Source organism: Ursus maritimus, unplaced genomic scaffold (genome assembly GCF_017311325.1).
Source record: "Ursus maritimus isolate PB19 unplaced genomic scaffold, ASM1731132v1 scaffold_17, whole genome shotgun sequence".
NCBI lineage: Eukaryota > Metazoa > Chordata > Mammalia > Carnivora > Ursidae > Ursus > Ursus maritimus.
The window spans coordinates 38779119-38796794 of record NW_024424119.1 but is presented as its reverse complement, the minus strand read 5'-3'; the positions used below and the strand labels follow the sequence as shown (position 1 = coordinate 38796794).

General features: G+C 41.2%; 1 protein-coding gene across 1 annotated transcript in view; it reads left to right on the top strand.

Annotated features, from left to right (window-relative positions):
• The window catches only part of ECPAS (Ecm29 proteasome adaptor and scaffold), a 94117-nt gene that overhangs the window by 49463 nt on the left and 26978 nt on the right, over positions 1-17676 (top strand). Inside the window, exons 13-27 of the mRNA XM_040631705.1 lie at positions 227-293; positions 387-509; positions 2602-2705; positions 3120-3243; positions 4478-4558; positions 5719-5944; positions 6574-6665; positions 8453-8587; positions 9331-9493; positions 9927-10099; positions 11249-11350; positions 14648-14771; positions 15423-15568; positions 15968-16022; positions 17102-17216. Of these exons, the coding sequence (XP_040487639.1) occupies positions 227-293; positions 387-509; positions 2602-2705; positions 3120-3243; positions 4478-4558; positions 5719-5944; positions 6574-6665; positions 8453-8587; positions 9331-9493; positions 9927-10099; positions 11249-11350; positions 14648-14771; positions 15423-15568; positions 15968-16022; positions 17102-17216 (1830 nt within the window). The remainder of the gene's footprint in view (positions 1-226; positions 294-386; positions 510-2601; positions 2706-3119; positions 3244-4477; positions 4559-5718; positions 5945-6573; positions 6666-8452; positions 8588-9330; positions 9494-9926; positions 10100-11248; positions 11351-14647; positions 14772-15422; positions 15569-15967; positions 16023-17101; positions 17217-17676) is intronic.

Below are 17676 nucleotides of genomic sequence, written 5' to 3'. Positions count from 1 at the left end.
TGTAAAGGCAGTATCTGGATAGTATGTGTTTGAATCATGGGTTACTTATATCAGACAGTTGAAGAATTAAATATTTACTTTAAAAATATTTGGCTCTTTGGGGAGGTAATGTTGACATTATATTTAGAGATGAAAATGCAATTCAAGCAAATTTGTGTTTAGTTACATTTTCTTCTAACCACATGGAAATTTATGATCGTAATAATGGTCTTATATTCTCTTACAGTCGAATGCCCCATTTATTCACTAAGGATATAGCTCTCGTGCAGCAGCTTTTTGAAGCCCTCTGTAAGGTAGGGAAACACCCGGCAAGTTTATGTTTTTCATGTGGATGCTGGCCTGGAAATCCGACAGAGAGGGAAACACTATTTTTATCATATTTATAGGAAGAGCCCGAGACTCGGCTTGCTATTCAAGAAGCATTATCTATGATGGTTGGAGCTTATAGTACTTTGGAAGGAGCACAGCGAACTCTCATGGAGGCACTTGTGGCTTCCTACTTAATAAAGGTAGGTCCGACTGTGTGAACTGCGATAGTTGGTGATACATAAACTGTACATTTTTAAGAACAGAATTTGAATTGCTTTTTTCCTTAACTATCTTGACAATTAAGAGAATATTTGCTGTCACCTGGACTGAGATTTAGTCATTTATTTTTAAAGATTTTATTTATTTGCGAGAGAGAGAGAACACGAGCGGAAGGAGGGGCAGAGGGAGAGGGAGAAGCAGGCCCCCCGCTGAGCAGGGAGCCTCACACAGGGGCTCGATCCCAGGACCCTGGGATCATGACCTGAGCCAAAGGCAGACACTTAACCGACTGGGCCATCCAGGCGCCCGGCACGGTGATTTATGATTGATTTTTCATTCTTCATGATGGGCGTCTGATTTTAGGGGAGAAGGAGTGGTGGCGTTCTCAGAGGTTTTGTGTTTAAAGCCTTTCATGTTGGGAAACTGTTCTTGATGTCGTGTCCTCCAAGTTGGAAGTTTTTTGTCTTACTCGGTAGCTGAACACTACAGTCCTTTGGGGTGGAGGTCTATAGCCAACCCTGGGGGAGGAGCAGAAGGAAAGAAAGAAAAGTTTTATGCCTTAAAATCCAGTCTGTAGGAAGTGAGCCAGTACTATCATGCATCATCTTCTTCCTTCTAGACCTCTTTATTCGGCTGTCATGGGAGTTTGTAGAAATTGAGTATCTATATACACATGTGTATGTAATATATAATATACAATGTAAAATAATATGGATTTGCTTTATTCAGTTCTTTGTCCTCCATTTCTAGGAGTAGAAAGAGGGAGATTAGAAGAGGGAATGATGTCAAAAAATATTGGTATGATAAATATATATTGTCTTACTGAAATTTGGCTGGCATATTTAATACATTGATATCAAGGGAATTACTAAGGGTTCAAAAAGGTATCTGGTTTCTATTGAAATATGACAGGATTATTATGTACACTCAGGAACATTATTATATATCGAGTTCCACTGTCAGATGCTCTTGTACATGGTTCATAGTCATACAGAGTCCAGTGTACATGGTTCATAGTCCTATATGGTGGACAAAGAGGCGTGGGCTTATTTGGAAGCTCATTAGAATAGAATACTTAAATCTTTCCCTAGGTAATCGTACAAGGATGTATGATGCTTGTATAATGCACATAGACGCTGGTTATACATACGCAGATCAAATCATGGGACAATATTACTAAACCCAAGCTGATTTATATTCTTTTCTCAGACTACATTTAAAGCAACCAGACTGTAGGCTAAATCATATGAACTAGTCTTTAACATCATTGCTCTTTATTGTAGCTCAAGGAATGCTTAAAGAGCAAGAATACCTGAACGGATAGGACAGTATCTATTTCTTAACATCACTCTCATCTCACTGTGTTAGGTTTGGGACTAGGAGAATGACCTTGGGGCGGGGTGGGGGGCGAGGAAGGTACATGAGAATAAGTCTTTTCAGAATAAAGAGTCTTCAGCTGCTTCTCTGGTTGGACTTTGTATTAGTAGATTAGTTAATTATTCTGTTTAGATGAATTGAATGTAGTCATGTAGTTGAAACTCCTTTGGAGTCAATTTTAACTAGAGCTAATCTGAAAAACTTGGAGACATTTTGCTTCAAATTTACAGAGATTCCAAGTAACCTCTGTTTGTGTTCCCTGCTAAATATCTGAATTTCATTCATGTGACTGACAGTTTGAGAGTTGGGGAAGCAGAGATGATGGCCAGAAACTGTTCACAGTGACTGTGGTCCCAAAGTTGGGTGGAAGATGAGCGTGTATGGGGACATTCTCTGGCTTTGGTCTTGGTGGGCCTTCCTGCTTTGCTTAGAGGGTCCTTTTAGCTCTTAAAAGTACTTTTTAAGTGATGCCACTGTCTAGAAGACTTTTAAACAACTTGATTGAAGATTTTCAACAAATGATTTGTCTTAATTTTATTTACTTAGACATACTTATTAAAATAACTTCATTTTTGATTGTTTACAATAAGATGACTTATCTTGACTGGAATGAGCTGTTGGTAATTGGATTCTTCTTCTTCTTTTTCTTTAAAATCTGTATGTGTTTGTGTGTGCATGTATTTATGTGTCAAATAGCCTGAAGTTCAAGTTCGACAGGTGGCTGTGAAATTTGCTAGCACGGTGTTTCCCTCAGATCATATACCTTCCAGATATTTGCTCTTACTAGCTGCAGGAGATCCGTAAGTTTCAAAAGGCGTTAATTTGAATTTGGGTTCATTTTAAATTATTTGAAAATTACTAAAATTTATATTGTTTTCAGTGTTGCTCTATGGAATTTAGAAGCAATTCATTAAAGAGTTAAAAATACAGCCCTTGATATGATAGAGACCTGTTGTTATACCCTATCTTGTTTGTTTTCTGTGGGTAAACTTTAAAGATGCAAGCCAAGTAACTCTTCAAATCTCAAGAAATTTCCAAAAAAGAAGTAGTTTCTTACAATGTATTTTATGACTCTTTGCTTAGATAGACAAGAATATATTTAAGACATTTTCTCAGATCCCCAGTTGTCAAATAAAATGGCTGTTCGTAATCATCAAATGATCATTCTGCTGTTATTGCCATTTATTTTTTATTCTTATTTGTGTTTCTCTAAGACGGGAAGAAGTTCATGGAGAAGCACAGCGAGTATTAAGGTGTCTTCCTGGTAGAAACAGAAAAGAAAGTGCTTCTAAGCAGATGCCTTCTTTCCCGGAAATGGTGTATTATATCCAAGAAAAGGTATGGCATTTCACTTCAGATAGTTTGGTCTTACAGTGAATCATGAAAATAAACATGTATTTTTTTAGGTGACACATTTAAAATGTTAGCACTAAATGTTGAATAGTAGTAAGGTTTCTAACAATGTTAATATTTACGATGAGGAAGAAAAATGCAAAAGAGGAAAATGTAATTCTCGAAATCGATCTGTTTTGCCCCAGTCTGAATTACTTAAATTCCTTTAATGCCCTTCAACATTTTGGCTGGGTTTAAAAATTTTCTCTTTGGTATGACATGCTTAAAAATATGCTTAAAAATATCCTTTTTAGAAAAATTTTTTATTTTTAAGGATATTATTTAGAAGCTGTTAATTTAAGAATGCTTCAGGGAACAGTTCAGATTTTTTCCATTGTGATCATAAGAGAACATCACGTCTGCTTTTGCAAGTCTCCTGTGTGTGCGCAGTTCTCTCTGCTGGTGGATCGGACAGAGTATTGGCTGTCCTGACCCCCAGTCCTGATCCTGTGCCACTTTTCACGTCAGTGTTTCTTTGAGTATGCTGGTGGTCCTAGCCATTTATTTAGATAGACATCTTAAGGGAGTTGGAGGTCAGGACTAAGTAGCCATGATTTTTTTCTCTGAGGCACAGTCATATTTGTGGTCAGAAGATGCTTTTGTACTCATCTTTTCCTCCTGCCTCCATTAGTAATGAAAATAACTGGCCTGCAGAGGCCTGAGGTGACGGTGTTTGTAGATGCCTAGAGTAGGTTGTTTTTTCTTCTCCTCCTCCTCCTCCTTCTTCTTCTTTTTTTTTTTTAAATTTATTTATTTATTTGAGAGAAAGAGTGCATGCACGCGCCCGCAGGGGGTAAAGGGGAGAGGGAGAGAATCTTAAGCAGACTCCCCGCTGAGCACAGAGCCTGATGCATGGCTCAATATGTCACTATCCAGAGATCATGACCTGGGCCGAAACCAAGAGTCGGATGCTCAACTGACTGAGCCAACCAGGTGCCCTGAGCAGGTTTATTCTTTTTAAATAAGCTGGTAAAAACAGGAAGAAGAAAAGGCACCACACCTGTCATTTAGGGTTTGAGGGACATGTGCAATCAGCATGATTGATGGAAAAATGCTTTGATTAGAAAAAAACAGTAGCAGACAATAATGTAGTTGGAAATACAGTTATTTTTGACTTGAGGAAGGGCACACGTGCTCCATGTTTTAGTAATTGTGTTTGTTTTTGGCCTATTTTTATTAGGCTTCCCATCGAATGAAAACTCCAGCTAAGTACATGACTGGGACCACTGTCCTTCCATTTAACCCAGCAGCCTTTGGAGAGGTAGGACTTGGACCTATTTCCATTTTGCTCTCTCTGAATATTCTAAAAGATAATGTCACACCCAAAGAGATGTCTGAATTTTTTTGTGTTCTAGATAAACCCATGTTGTGATGTCATTGTCCTTCACCAGATTGTTTATTAGAAAAACAGTGTTGGGTAATTGGTATTATTTTAGTTTGTAGTGGAGTCTATAAATATATTTATCTCAGTGAGATTCTCTTTGTGGAAGAATTGGGTGCTCTGCATTGACTACTATTGTGATTTTACAGCAAATTAGATTTGAATTTTAAAGCCAACGCTGTGTTGAGGCTGTTTGGATTATCTGTTGTTTAGGTCATTGACTTGCGCTAATTAAATGACAAGAGGTAATCTTGTTCAGAGTGAGTAAGAATGCTCACAGTGGAATTGCTGCCATTTTTAGCAGTCAAGGGAAGAGCTTCAGGAGGACTCCTTGGTAGCCAGCTTATATCAGAGGTTTTTATGGTGTTGTCTCTACTCTTACAATTTGAACCCATTTTCTCAAATTCTTAGTTGGTGGAGATTAAATACAGCTGGAGTTCCACAGGAATAGATGATTTGCCCCAGGTTTCTGCTCACTTTCCCTTCCCCTTCACCCCCCCTTTAAAAAAAATAACAATTTTTATTATTATTGTTTGGACTTTTTCTTTTAATTTTTAAAAAGATTACTTATTAGAGAGAGAGTGCGAGAGCGCACACACGAGTGTGAGAGTGGGGGAGGGGCAGAGGGCGAGAATCTCAAGCAGACTCCCCGATGAACGTGGAGCCAGTTGCGGGGCTCAGTCTTATGATCCATGAAATCACGACCTGAGCCGGAATCACGAGTTGGAGGCTTAACTGGCTGCACCACCCAGGCGCTTCTGTAATTGTTTAGACTTTAAAAGTTGAGTTTGCATTTTAACTGCATTAAACTCCACTAAAAACACTTTAGATTTATAAAAGCTTGTTATGTAAATTGTGCTCCATTATGGTAATTGCAGTGAACATACTGAGTCATGTTTTCCAGCTTTCCTGAGGATTGTTGAATAGCTTTCTGAAGGAGGGTGGGGGAATGAAAATGGGAAAGTGTCATTTTGAAGAGTACCCTCCCACACCGATTTCTTGAGGAGCTTGTCTGGTGCTCTTCTTCCTTCTGCTTGTAGATAGTCCTGTACTTGCGCATGTGCCTCGCGCACAGTGCGGGAGTGGTGCCCACGTCCCAGAGTTTGGCTGATATGCAGGACCACGCCCCCGCCATTGGGCGCTACATACGGACTTTGATGTCAGGCAGCCAGGCGACATCCTCCTCCTCCTCTTCCAAGAGTGGAGAGACCAACCCTGTTCAGATCTACATCGGCCTGCTGCAGCAGCTGCTGGCAGGTGTTGGAGGTAGGAGGTCGTGCTGCGGAGCACAGATGTTAAAGCACTTATGCAAAAATCTCATCTTAAACTCAGCTGAGAATTTGTAGCAACACTATTTTCTCCCTTCACTACTGTAACTGCACATTAGTCTCTGTTTCTTTTCTAAACTTACTTGATTCATCCTTGACACACACTGTTACGCTTCTCGGAAACAGAATGTTTTTACTTTGGAAGCGGGTGTAAAGAACAGGCATCTTCTTACAGATACTTAGCCTGTCAGTTTGCTGTTTGGATCACATACTGTGTTTAAGTGGGTTTATTTTGTAGAACTGGGCAATGCCTCCTAAAGCAGGAGCCTCATACTTTAAAGGAATTTTGTGAGTCCTGTGTGTTTACCACTTTTTTTTTTTTTTAAAGATTTTATTTTTATTTATTTATTTGACAGAGAGATAGCCAGCGAGAGAGGGAACACAAGCAGGGGGAGTGGGAGAGGAAGAAGCAGGCTCCTAGCGAAGGAGCCTGATGCGGGGCTCGATCCCATAACGCCAGGATCACGCCCTGAGCCGAAGGCAGACGCTTAACGACTGCGCCACCCAGGCGCCCCTGTTTACCACTTTTCTTGAAGCTAAAATGGTTCTGAATTCTTTCTTATTTAGGTTTGCCAGTCATGTACTGTCTGTTGGAAGCTGTCTCCGTGTATCCAGAAAAACTGGCTACCAAATTTGTAGACAAAACTGAATGGATAAAGGTACATCCTATGCATGTGTATTTCTCTTTGATTCTGTGTATTTTATACTTTAGTCTTATAAAATTTCGTCTTCCTACTTGTGTTGCTACGACCTTTCTTGCCTTTGGGTTGTTTTGAAAACTCTTTTATCAAGCACTCCATGGGAAGCATGTAGGTCAGTGTATCTCAATGATCCATCTAGGTGAGAGTGAGAGAAGAATTGAGAATCATATAAGTAGAAAAAAATATATATTTTCTGTTTTAGAAGTTAACAAAATAGATGTGTATAGCTTAAATAAAAAATGTGTAAACTGTCTCCTTTCTGTAACTGTCTCCCACCTACCCAAATCTCCCAACTTCTTCCCGCCCCTTCTTCTCTGACCTGACAAACGTATGTATGTCACACTTATTTCTATATGGTGTACTTTCTAGAGTTTATTTATGTATATACGCACAAATAAAAATAATTCCTTCTTTTACACAAAAGGTACATAGTTTTCACGGTTTTATTGTTGTTTCAAGTGTTTATTCGAATTCTAGTTAACATATAGTATAATTTTATTACGAAGTTGTTCTTGAACTTCTCACACTGTCGTGTACCTTAGAATGTGGAGGTGTTCCGTAGAACTAGAGGGTGTCCTCTTTAACAGCTTCCTTTTTCCCTTCGTATGAATGTGCCATGATTTATTCTAGAACCTCACGGATGGTCACTGAGGTTGCTTCCACTCGGTAGCAATGAACGGTCCATCATTTTGAATATAAGGAAGTCTGTTTTTTAGATGGATTCCCCAGAAGTGGAATTGAGGACATAGACTTTCTCAGTTCTGATGGAGAGTCCACATCCTCCGGTACCAGTTTGCACTCCCACGAGCCATGTAGGAGAGCGTTCCTGTCTCATGGTCACACCAAAAGCATTGCCAGGTTTAGCAAATAAAAAAACAAGCTTCTCAGTTACATTTGAATTTCACGTAAACAATGAAAAATTCTTTTTAGTACAGGTGTGGCTTATACAGTGTCTATACCTCTTGGGCTGTATAATACAGTTCTTTTTGGAAGCTGGAGCTTGAATTATGGTAAAATGTGCAGATTATCTCTTAGTGTGAAAGCACGAATGTAATAGACCAAGAGGTGTGAGTTTTGTGCTTTTCTGGAAAATCTGGCCTCATGAAATTGCTTCGGGTTTAAAAAGGATTTTTTATTCCTTGTGAACATTTGCTGATTGTAAAATGATTACACAGTTTTTGACTTTTGATCATGTAGATGAGGGGTCATCGAACTCTGGCCATGTACCGTATCTGCCTTGTCTCCTGTTTTTGTTTGGCCTGCCAGCTAAGAATGGTTTTCACATTTTTAAATGGTTGAAAAAAAATCAAAAGATGAATAGTATTTTCTGACGTGAGAATTATGGTATTCATAAAGTTTTATTGGAACACAGATACCCCCCTTCATTTCTCGATTGCGGCTGCCTTTGCCCGACAGTGGCAGAATGGAGTTGTTGCCGCACAGACCATGTGGCTTACAAAGCCTCGTTGGCCCTTTACAGAAAGCATTTATTGACTTCTGTTTTAGATCATCTGTGCATTAATTCTGTTTTATGTCTTGCATTTTTGATGAAAATGCACAGAAGGTATTGGTATATAATTCAGCTTTTGTTTTATTTAGACCTAGCTTATTGTGTTATTTTCTCACAGATACCAACAGATTGAACAATAAATGTATCATTCTTTCAATTTTGAATGTCAGATGTTGTCAGTAGGAAGATGATTGTGTATCACGTATATATATATGTGTTTTTCTACGCCACTCAGAGTCTGATGAATAGCAGTAAAGAAGAGATGCGTGAACTGGCGGCATTGTTTTACTCTGTGGTGGTATCTACGGTGTCGGGGAATGAGTTGAAGTCAATGATAGAACAGCTTATAAAGACCACAAAAGACAATCATGTATGTTACCCGTTTTGTCTTCGTTCTTTTTTGTGGGAGATGGGAGAGCTTTCCAAAAGCATCTGCTATGTTTTTAGTTTTTGTGTTCTCATTTCTAAAAGGAACTTTTATGATTGTGAAGAATAGGTGAGATCGAGAATACATTGATTTGTTCAGTCCATTCAACCACTGGGAGTGCCTTGTGTCTGATCGGCGCTGTTTAGGTGCTAGGAATGCAGTGGGGAGTGAATACATGAGGATCCCCAGTACTTAGTTCCTTTTGTCGACCCCCATCTAGTACCACCTGTCATCGAGCCTGTTCTCTCAGGAAACACGTGCTTTCAAACAGTCAACCCTCTATTTTGTGTTTAGAGGTTTTAGCAATTAGAAATCGTATCTGCTCGTTTTATTTTGTTGGCAGTAGGGAGAAATTATGCTTGAAAATTACGGTAGTGTAGTTACGTAAGTGCTCCAAGCTAGAAGAAAGCATGGGTGCTACGGGGAGGAGGCAGGAGAGTCCCTTCATCCAGACTTGGAGTGGGTGTGGGGTTAGGGAAATACTTGAAGTGAATCAAGACTCAGCTGACCTCAGAATTCTTGAGTGTGGAAACTCTGGGTTCGTTAGCATTCACTGGAACCTCAGATGATCACTTCGTTCTCTGGCCTTATGTTTTATTGGAGCAATGACTGTCATAAACATACCGTTATTTCAGTGCATTCTTGCATGTGTGAGAGTGACAGAGATATTGTGTGGTTAAACTCAGAGCCCGGAGATACAGCACGGATCCTTGCTTGCATTGGGATTCACAGTAGGAAGATACTTGGCCAAAAAGAAAATGAGAATGGCGGAGCAGCAAGACCTGGAGACAGATCCTGATTTTCTGCCGGAACAAGAGGAGCTCATTCAGAGTGCCACAGAAACGATAGGTACTTGACGTGCTCGTGCTGGCTTGAGTTAGGTTCAAATTTATCATAGCATTTTAGTTTCTTCTTACAGCATTGCACTTTGAAGGCACAAGTCTTTCCACAAGACCTTGCTTGACGGTGGATAAGTTCTGTGTTTTTAATAACAATGAAAGTACTCTAGTTTTTCCGTACGTTTCTTCCTATGTGTTTCTGTATGACAGAGATGATTGCATTATGGGAAAAACGTTAAACATTTACAAGAGGACAGTGCTGTATGCCCTGTTTCCGTGTTGTTTTATTTCTGAATGAGTGTTAACAAATTACCAATTAGAAGAAAATGCAGACTTTGATTTTGTTTTGCTGTCTCTAAGACAGTCTTGATTCCCTTGCTTCTTGCCCTGGACCCCAAGAGCAATAGTGTATTCCTCTCAGTTTTGTCTCAATGTGCTTCCAGGCTCGTTTTTGGACAGTACGTCGCCCCTCCTGGCAATTGCTGCCTGCACAGCCCTGGGTGAAATTGGCAGAAATGGTCCCCTCCCGATCCCCAGTGAGGGATCTGGCTTCACCAAATTGCATCTTGTAGAAAGCTTACTGAATAGAATACCCTCCAGTAAAGAAACAAATAAGGCAAGTCTCTCCTTTTTTCCCCTTCTTCTGAAATTCTTTCTATTCACAGATATGTAAATGAGCAAAAACGCAGTTGTAATGAGGATAGATGACAGTGCAGCTGGAGGAAGAATTTAATGTAAAAAAAGAATGATAAAGTTTAGGTGACTATTTAGTTTTGATTTAGGGGTGATGTGTGTACAACTTCTGTGCGTCATTTGGCCTCAGTTTTTCCAATTTAGGCCCATAACTGTTAGGATTTGGGTAAAGAACTAGCTGCATCAGGTAATTCTGTCATGCAGAAGTGGATAATAAAGTGTTAAATAGTTGTTATCACTTTTGTAATTTTAAAATCTAAATCTTAACCTCTGACAGCGAAAATGGTTTTAAGAAGTCTGGGTGTTAGAAAGCAGCGTGAGTAATATCTGAGGAGAAGGACAGTTGTCATGTTTTAGGTTCAGATAAGCATTTTCATAAACTTTAAAACATATTTGTGATCAGAGTACCTCAGTGTTGAAGTATAACATGATTTAACGAGCAAATAAATCCATTTACTACAAATTTAATAAACACATAATCTTATTCTTGATCTAGGTTCTGTTTAAAACTTCCTGAGATTATCACAGTGTAGTTTTGTTAGCTATTATTAACTAATTAGTGATCACCAACCATTGTTGAGCACTTAAAATGTGCCAGGGGTATACTAAGTCGTTCATATATGTTAATGGAACTCTCTGGAAGGTCTAGTGAAGTAGGTACAGTTGTCATCTCTTTTTTCCCAGATGGTGAAATGGAATCACAGAGAGTGGAATAACTTGCCTAAGGTCACACACCTGTAAAGGCTGCTAACATAGTTAAGCTGTGATTTGATCTTAGGTCCTCTGGGCCCAGAATCTACATTTATAAACAGTTTGATGGATAATAAACCTAGTTAAAGGCTTTCTTCTTCTTTTGCAGCCATGGACCCTTAATGAACTCAGTTTTATGTCTTTCTACCTCCAATGTCTTATACACATAATTCTGTAAAATTGCATACTTAAATAAAAATACTTGCATGCTTCAGTGCTTTAGACAGACTGCCCTCCCTGTCATCTCATTTTGGAAACACTGTTCTGGGATAAAGCTGTTACGTACTTTGTTTTTAAAAAAAAAAATTCTCTGGTTTTCTAGATGAAAGAACGAGCAATCCAAACACTGGGATATTTTCCAGTTGGGGATGGAGAGTTTCCTCACCAGAAACTCCTCTTGCAAGGTCTGATGGATTCTGTGGAGGTATTTATATTGCTATGTGATTGTTAGTTATTCAAACAAAAGGCATTTTTTAGCTAGAGTTTTGCATGCTGTGAGATTTTATTTTTATTTTTTTTTAGCGTTTTCATCTCTTTATTTGAGAGAGAGAGAGCACGGGGAGGGGGGTGGGGAAGGGAGGGGTAGAGGAAAGAGCAGGGAGCCGGATGCAGGGCTCAATCTCAGGACCCTGGGATCATGACCTGAGCCAAAGGCAGATGCTTAACTGTGTGAGCCACCCAAGGTGCCCCTGCATGCTGTAAGATTTTAAATTAAACCTTTATTCATTTATTCACCAAGTACTTACTGAGTACCAGCCTTGGGCTTACCACTTTGGTATGCATAGCATTGACTAAATCACCTTCATGGGAAAGTCCTTTCCTCTTAGTTTTTGAGTAAAGCCCGCTTCAGTGTGGCCAGAAGGGGAGACTCACCCAGTCAGCTAGATGTGGGAAGTGGGTGCTGGTATTCCAGTCGCTCTTGAGTCAGGTGGCCAAGCTTCTGTCATCTGGATAAATTTCTAGCATTGTTGGGAAGGCCTACAAGCAGGCAGTCGCTGGTTCCGTGTCATAAGTCTTAACATGGCCCGACGTGGCCCCTCGTCTAGGCTTGATTCTCGTTACTTGCTCACATTTTTGTACCCCAGCCTCTTAATCTTCTTTGCTCTGAGCTGTTGAAAGAGGACCATGCCCTTTTTTGGGTTGCTGCTGAACTAGAGTAGATTCTCTAGCTATTGGGCTTTCCTGACTCTCATACTTTTTCTTCACAGCATTTAGCACAGTTTCTAATTTCCCACTAGACTGAAGGCAAAGTCTGTTCCGATCCCCATTATGAAACAGGTGCCTCACAGCGTGATTGGAAATAGTAGGACCTCAGTAAATGTGGGAAGAGTAAATGAAGAGACGTTTGCATGTCAGGGAATAGACTTACAAGGGAGGGTGTGAGTACTTCTGTCTGGAGACTTGGTGCAGGTTTTTGGAGGCAAGGTAGCTGCTGGGCCTGGAAGGATGGGCGGGAGGTGGGAGGCAGGAAGCAGATTGGAGTTGAGGACTAAGGCCACTGAGTGACAGAGCCAGTATTAGGATCCAGGTCTCTGGACTCATAATCCAGTATTTTTAATGTGAATTTTTTGAGAATGGATTATATACACCAGGTTCTCCCTGGTGGCATTGACATTGTAACCACTTGGGGAAAAGCTTATAGGTTCCGCTTTCTTATCTTACACCTTTTTAAATAAATAAATAAATTAATTAATTAATTATCTTTTTAGAGAGAGCACGCATGTGTGTGGACATGATGAGGGAGGACAGAGAGGGAGGGAGAGAGAATCTTAAGCAGGCTCCATGCTCAGCATGGAGCCCAACTTGGGTCTCATGACCCTGAGATCATGATCTGAGCCAAAATCAAGAGTCGGATGCTTAATGGACTGAGCCACCCAGGGACCCCAAAGCTTCATTTATTTAAATAAAACCAGAAGAAATCCATCTCTCTCATAAATTTTTAAAGAAGAAAAAGGGGAAACATTTGAAAACAGGCACAGAAAATGAACCCTTACTATAGGATCCTCTGTGTTGACCTACCTTTTCTCTGCTTAGAATTTCCAAAGACGCTTTTGACCAGGGGAGCTGCAGAAGTGAAGCCCTAAAATTCTTTTTCCACAGATTAGGAAGCATCGGGCATCAGAACTTGATGCCTCATTGAGAGAGGAGAGCATTTGGTTGATTGAGCTTAGGAGTGGCTGGCCGCACTGTGGTCTGTGTGCTTGGTAGAGTTCTCTCAAAGGTCACTATTCCCATGCCCCTCATGGGAACTCTGTTCTTCATTCTCTTCTTAGTCCCCAAATACTTAGCTGTTTTCCAGTTTATAGGAAACAGAAAAAGGTCAAAGGGAACTAAGGTCCCGTTCCATGTTGAGTGCTTCATGCTTCTGAAACCTGTCAAAAAATTTTTTTTCATAAGATTTTATTTATTTATTTGAGAGACAGAGAGCGAGCCTGAGCACAAGCAGGGGGGAGGGGCAGACGGAGAGGAAGAAGCAGACTCTCCACTGAGCAGGGAGCCCGACATGGGGCTCGATTCCAGGACCCCAAGATCATGATCTGAGCTGGAGTCAGACGCTTAACCGACTGAGCCACCCAGGCGCCCGAACTTATCAAAATTTCTAAACCAAATTAAAAAAAATTTGAGGGGTGCCTGGGCGGCTCAGTAGGTTAAGTGTCCCGACTCTTGATTTTGGTTCAGGTTGTGATCTCAGGGCCATGAGATTGAGCCCCCGTGTCGGGCTCTCCACTGGATGTGGAGCCTCTTTAAGATTCTCTTTCTCCTTCCCCCTTTACCCCTGCCCCCTGGCCCCCCACCCCCTGCTCTCTTGTGTGTGCTGTCTTTCAAAAAAATTTAAAAAATTTGAGGATATACTATATAGAATTTTCTTAATGTTTGATTTTTGAAACAATTTCAAACTTACGATGCAGTTGTAAGAATAGCGTGAAGAACTCCTGTTCTTGCTGGATTATTAACGTGCTGTTGAAGCTCTTGAAGCCTGCTGGCTCTTCATGGATCTCTTACCTCTATCCTCTTTTATCCAGATACACCAAATTTTACCATTATACTGCATTGTTTCTCTCTTTTTAATGATTTTTTATTATGTTATGTTAGTCACCACACAGCATATCCTTAGTTTTTGATGTAATGTTCCATGATTCATTGTTTGTGCACTGTCTCTTTTATCGGAGGCACTGGAGAGTAGCTCAGAGACACCCTGTAGTTTAACAGAGCACAGAGGAGGTGTTAATAAGTTGCAGTGGCTGCTATTCGTTGTGCCGGTACTGCACACCACGTGTCCGCCGGGAGCTTTATGTACGTTACCCTCATTTCCTTCTCACAGCCCGACGAGGAGGGTGTTATGCCCGCGTCACAAACGAAGTTGAGGCTCGGTTTAAATAAGTGTATGTAGCTGGTGAGAGACAGATGAGGATTTGTCCCGAGACCTGTACGGCTTCGGTCCATACCCTTTCCTCCCCAGATGAAAAATCCCTGCTTAGTGGTTCTCTGCTGAGGGTGAAGAGGGCAGCGTGGGGTCGGAGAAAGATCTTCAGGTCATTTTTACATTGTCCGTTCCCTCCCCTCGCCTCCCCGTCTGAGCCGCGGATTAGGTGAGAGCAATCCAGGCAAAAGAGTAAACACAGACCAGGTTGACTGGCGGGATCCGAAGCAGCCGTTGTGCGGACATGGACGTCTTTGGGAAATGTTCTCTGATTCACGGCTTCTGTGTCCGCTGTCGCAGGCCAAGCAGCTGGAACTGCAGTTCACCGTCGGCGAGGCCATCACCAGTGCGGCCGTAGGGACGAGCTCGGTGGCTGCCCGCGACGCCTGGCTGCTGACGGAGGACGAGTACACCCCCCCTGCTGGTACCTCCCTCAAGTCGCCCTTTCTGGTCTTGTTACCGCATTTGAAGCGCAAGAAAAAATCTATGCGTTCCATGTTAACTCTTTTGCAGATATTTATATATGTCTTATCAGTTTGGTTTAGTCAAGAAAAATAGTTGGTTAAAGGAGAGTGAACACAACAAAATGAATGAGAACTTCTTTTTTTAGTTCTTTGGGAAGCAAGGGAGTTAGCTCTGTATTACCTTCAAACCCGTGCTCTTTCCTGAAGGGTTGGCGTGGTTAGCCAGTTCCAAAGTCACAGCATAGGTACATTTCCACGTTACATGTCCCTTAATCCTTTGTCACCTAGGGAAGCCTCAGGGTCTTCTGCTCACGCTCCACGTGCCTCTGCACTGACGGTGCTCTGGCTTTTCGTGACGACACGGGCGAGGGAGCGTGTGGTTTCTGACTACACGTTATAGGTACTGCGGTTTCGTGTGTCTTGTGGTTCTGAACTGGCTGATTATGAGCTCCTTCAGCAGCTGAACACCTTAGTCATTTAGACTTGAATGTGTTCAGGATTGTTGTATTGAGTAAATACTGAGTAAAATTTAATTTTTCAGGGTACTCTGTTCATTTATTTTAATTGCTGCTTATCATTCCTTTCTCCCCCCCCCCCCCCCCCCCCCCCAGGAGCCAAAGTGAATGATGTGGTCCCCTGGGTATTGGATGTGATTTTAAATAAACATATCGTCAGCCCCAACCCACACGTGAGGCAAGCGGCCTGCATCTGGCTCCTTTCCCTTGTGAGGAAGCTAAGTACCCATAAAGAGGTGAAGGTAAGCCGCGCGAGAAATGCGCTCAGCACTGCTGGAAAGTGTCTTTGAAATATTTATGATGAGAAGGTGATAGGAAGGAAAGTATATGAAGGGGAGGGCCACTAGCCAGTACCCGATGCTTTGGAAGAGGCTGTGCGCGAAGGAGCAGCCTGGTGCACACTGGCTGGGAGGTGATTCTCAGCTTGAGGGCGTGAGGTCGGGTGCTCAGGGTGGGGAGGCCGAGGGTGCAGCAGGCCACCCGTAAGCGCACAGCCCTCAGAGACAGCACTGCAGGCTTTGTGGCTGTCTTGGGTCGGAAGACTCTTACGAGGCGCAGTATGCCCAGAGAGAAGATTCTTACCCTCCCTTATCTACCAAGAGGCAGAGTTTGTGTTCTAAACGCCTGTTTTCTCCTTTCAGTCTCACCTTAAAGAAATTCAGAGCGCATTTGTTTCCGTTTTGTCGGAAAATGATGGTAAGTTATTGGTAAATATTTGATTTCCAAACTTCGTTAAGCTTGTATTTTAAATTAAAAAAAATCTAGATTAATGAACATAATAGAAGGAACACAGGAGGGGCGCCTGGGTGGCACAGCGGTTAAGCGTCTGCCTTCGGCTCAGGGCGTGATCCCAGCGTTATGGGATCGAGCCCCACATTGGGCTCCTCCGCTATGAGCCTGCTTCTTCCTCTCCCACTCCTCCTGCTTGTGTTCCCTCTCTCTCTGGCTGTCTCTCTCTCTGTCAAATAAATAAATAAAATCTTTAAAAAAAAAAAAAGGAACACAGGAAAGTCGATTCTTTTTGGTTGATTTGATTGATTAGATCGTGTTGTTCAGTTTCACATTTAAAAAATGGAGCCAACTGAGGGTGGCTGGAGGGGAAGGGGGGTGGGGGGATGGGGGTCACTGGGTGATGTGCATTAAGGAGGGCATGTGATGTAATGAGCACTGGGTGTTACAGAAGACTGATGAATCACTGACCTGTACCTCTGAAACTAATAATACACTCTCTGTTAATTGAATTTAAATTAAGAAAAAAAAGGTCATCAAAAATGAAAAAAAAATTGAGCCGAGGCCTTCTTTAACATTAGTGTTTATAAATAATAGCTTTTTTCTATCTCTGGTTCCTTTCCTGTTTGTGATGTAAGCCAGGAGAAAGCAAATGTGTTAGACATTTAAATAATAGCTTTGTTTTGTAAATTGTTTTAAACATACAGTCTTATATTGACTTCTTTTTTTAAAAAATTGGCTGCGGGTATATTGAAATCCGTGAGGCTGTGTACCACAAGTAGTACACAGAACACTAAGGCCCAGCGGGTCGACTTGGTTTGTGAGTTGGCTCTTTTGTGAACATAGTTCTCATTTACAGGGACCTTTGGTGTCATGTCCACTGAGATGATTTAATATGTTTTAACAAAATAATCAGATTGATTATGTTTTCATATCTTGATTTTGATATCATTTTGGATATCTGTTACAACTTTTTAAAAAATCTGACAATGGCCAGAAGACAAATTTTTCTTAAACTAATACTATTTTGTTTGACTTTTGTGCAGAACTTAGCCAAGATGTTGCCTCAAAAGGCCTTGGGTTGGTGTATGAACTGGGCAATGAACAAGATCAGCAGGAATTGGTTTCTACACTTGTAGAGACACTTATGACTGGCAAAAGGTACAGTGAACTTGCACATTTCAGATTTGAACATGTACAGCAAGGTTTGCACGTACTGAGAATATGCATTAGAAGAAGGAAAATTGAGCATTTGATGTTCCTGTTTATTAAGTCTTTAAATTGCAAGTCAGGGACTGTTATGTGGTGGATAGCAGTTTCTTTATTCAGTGTATACTGTTGAGACAGTAAAGTGAAGTAAACTGAACTACTGTTTAGAAACAGGCCAGTAGGTCAAGCTTTGAAAGTTGAATGATCTCAGGACAATCAAAGCATTGGATTATAGTAATACAGTAATTGCTGTTGGCTAAATGAAAATGAAGATGTGGAGGGGAAGCTTGTGTGTCTTTCATAGTCTGATTTGTGAAGAGGATGAGAGGGGCAGGCATTCTTGTAATTGGTTACTGCTTTATGTTGCCTTCCTTGCAGGGGAGATGATTTTTAATGCATGACCACCTGTAAT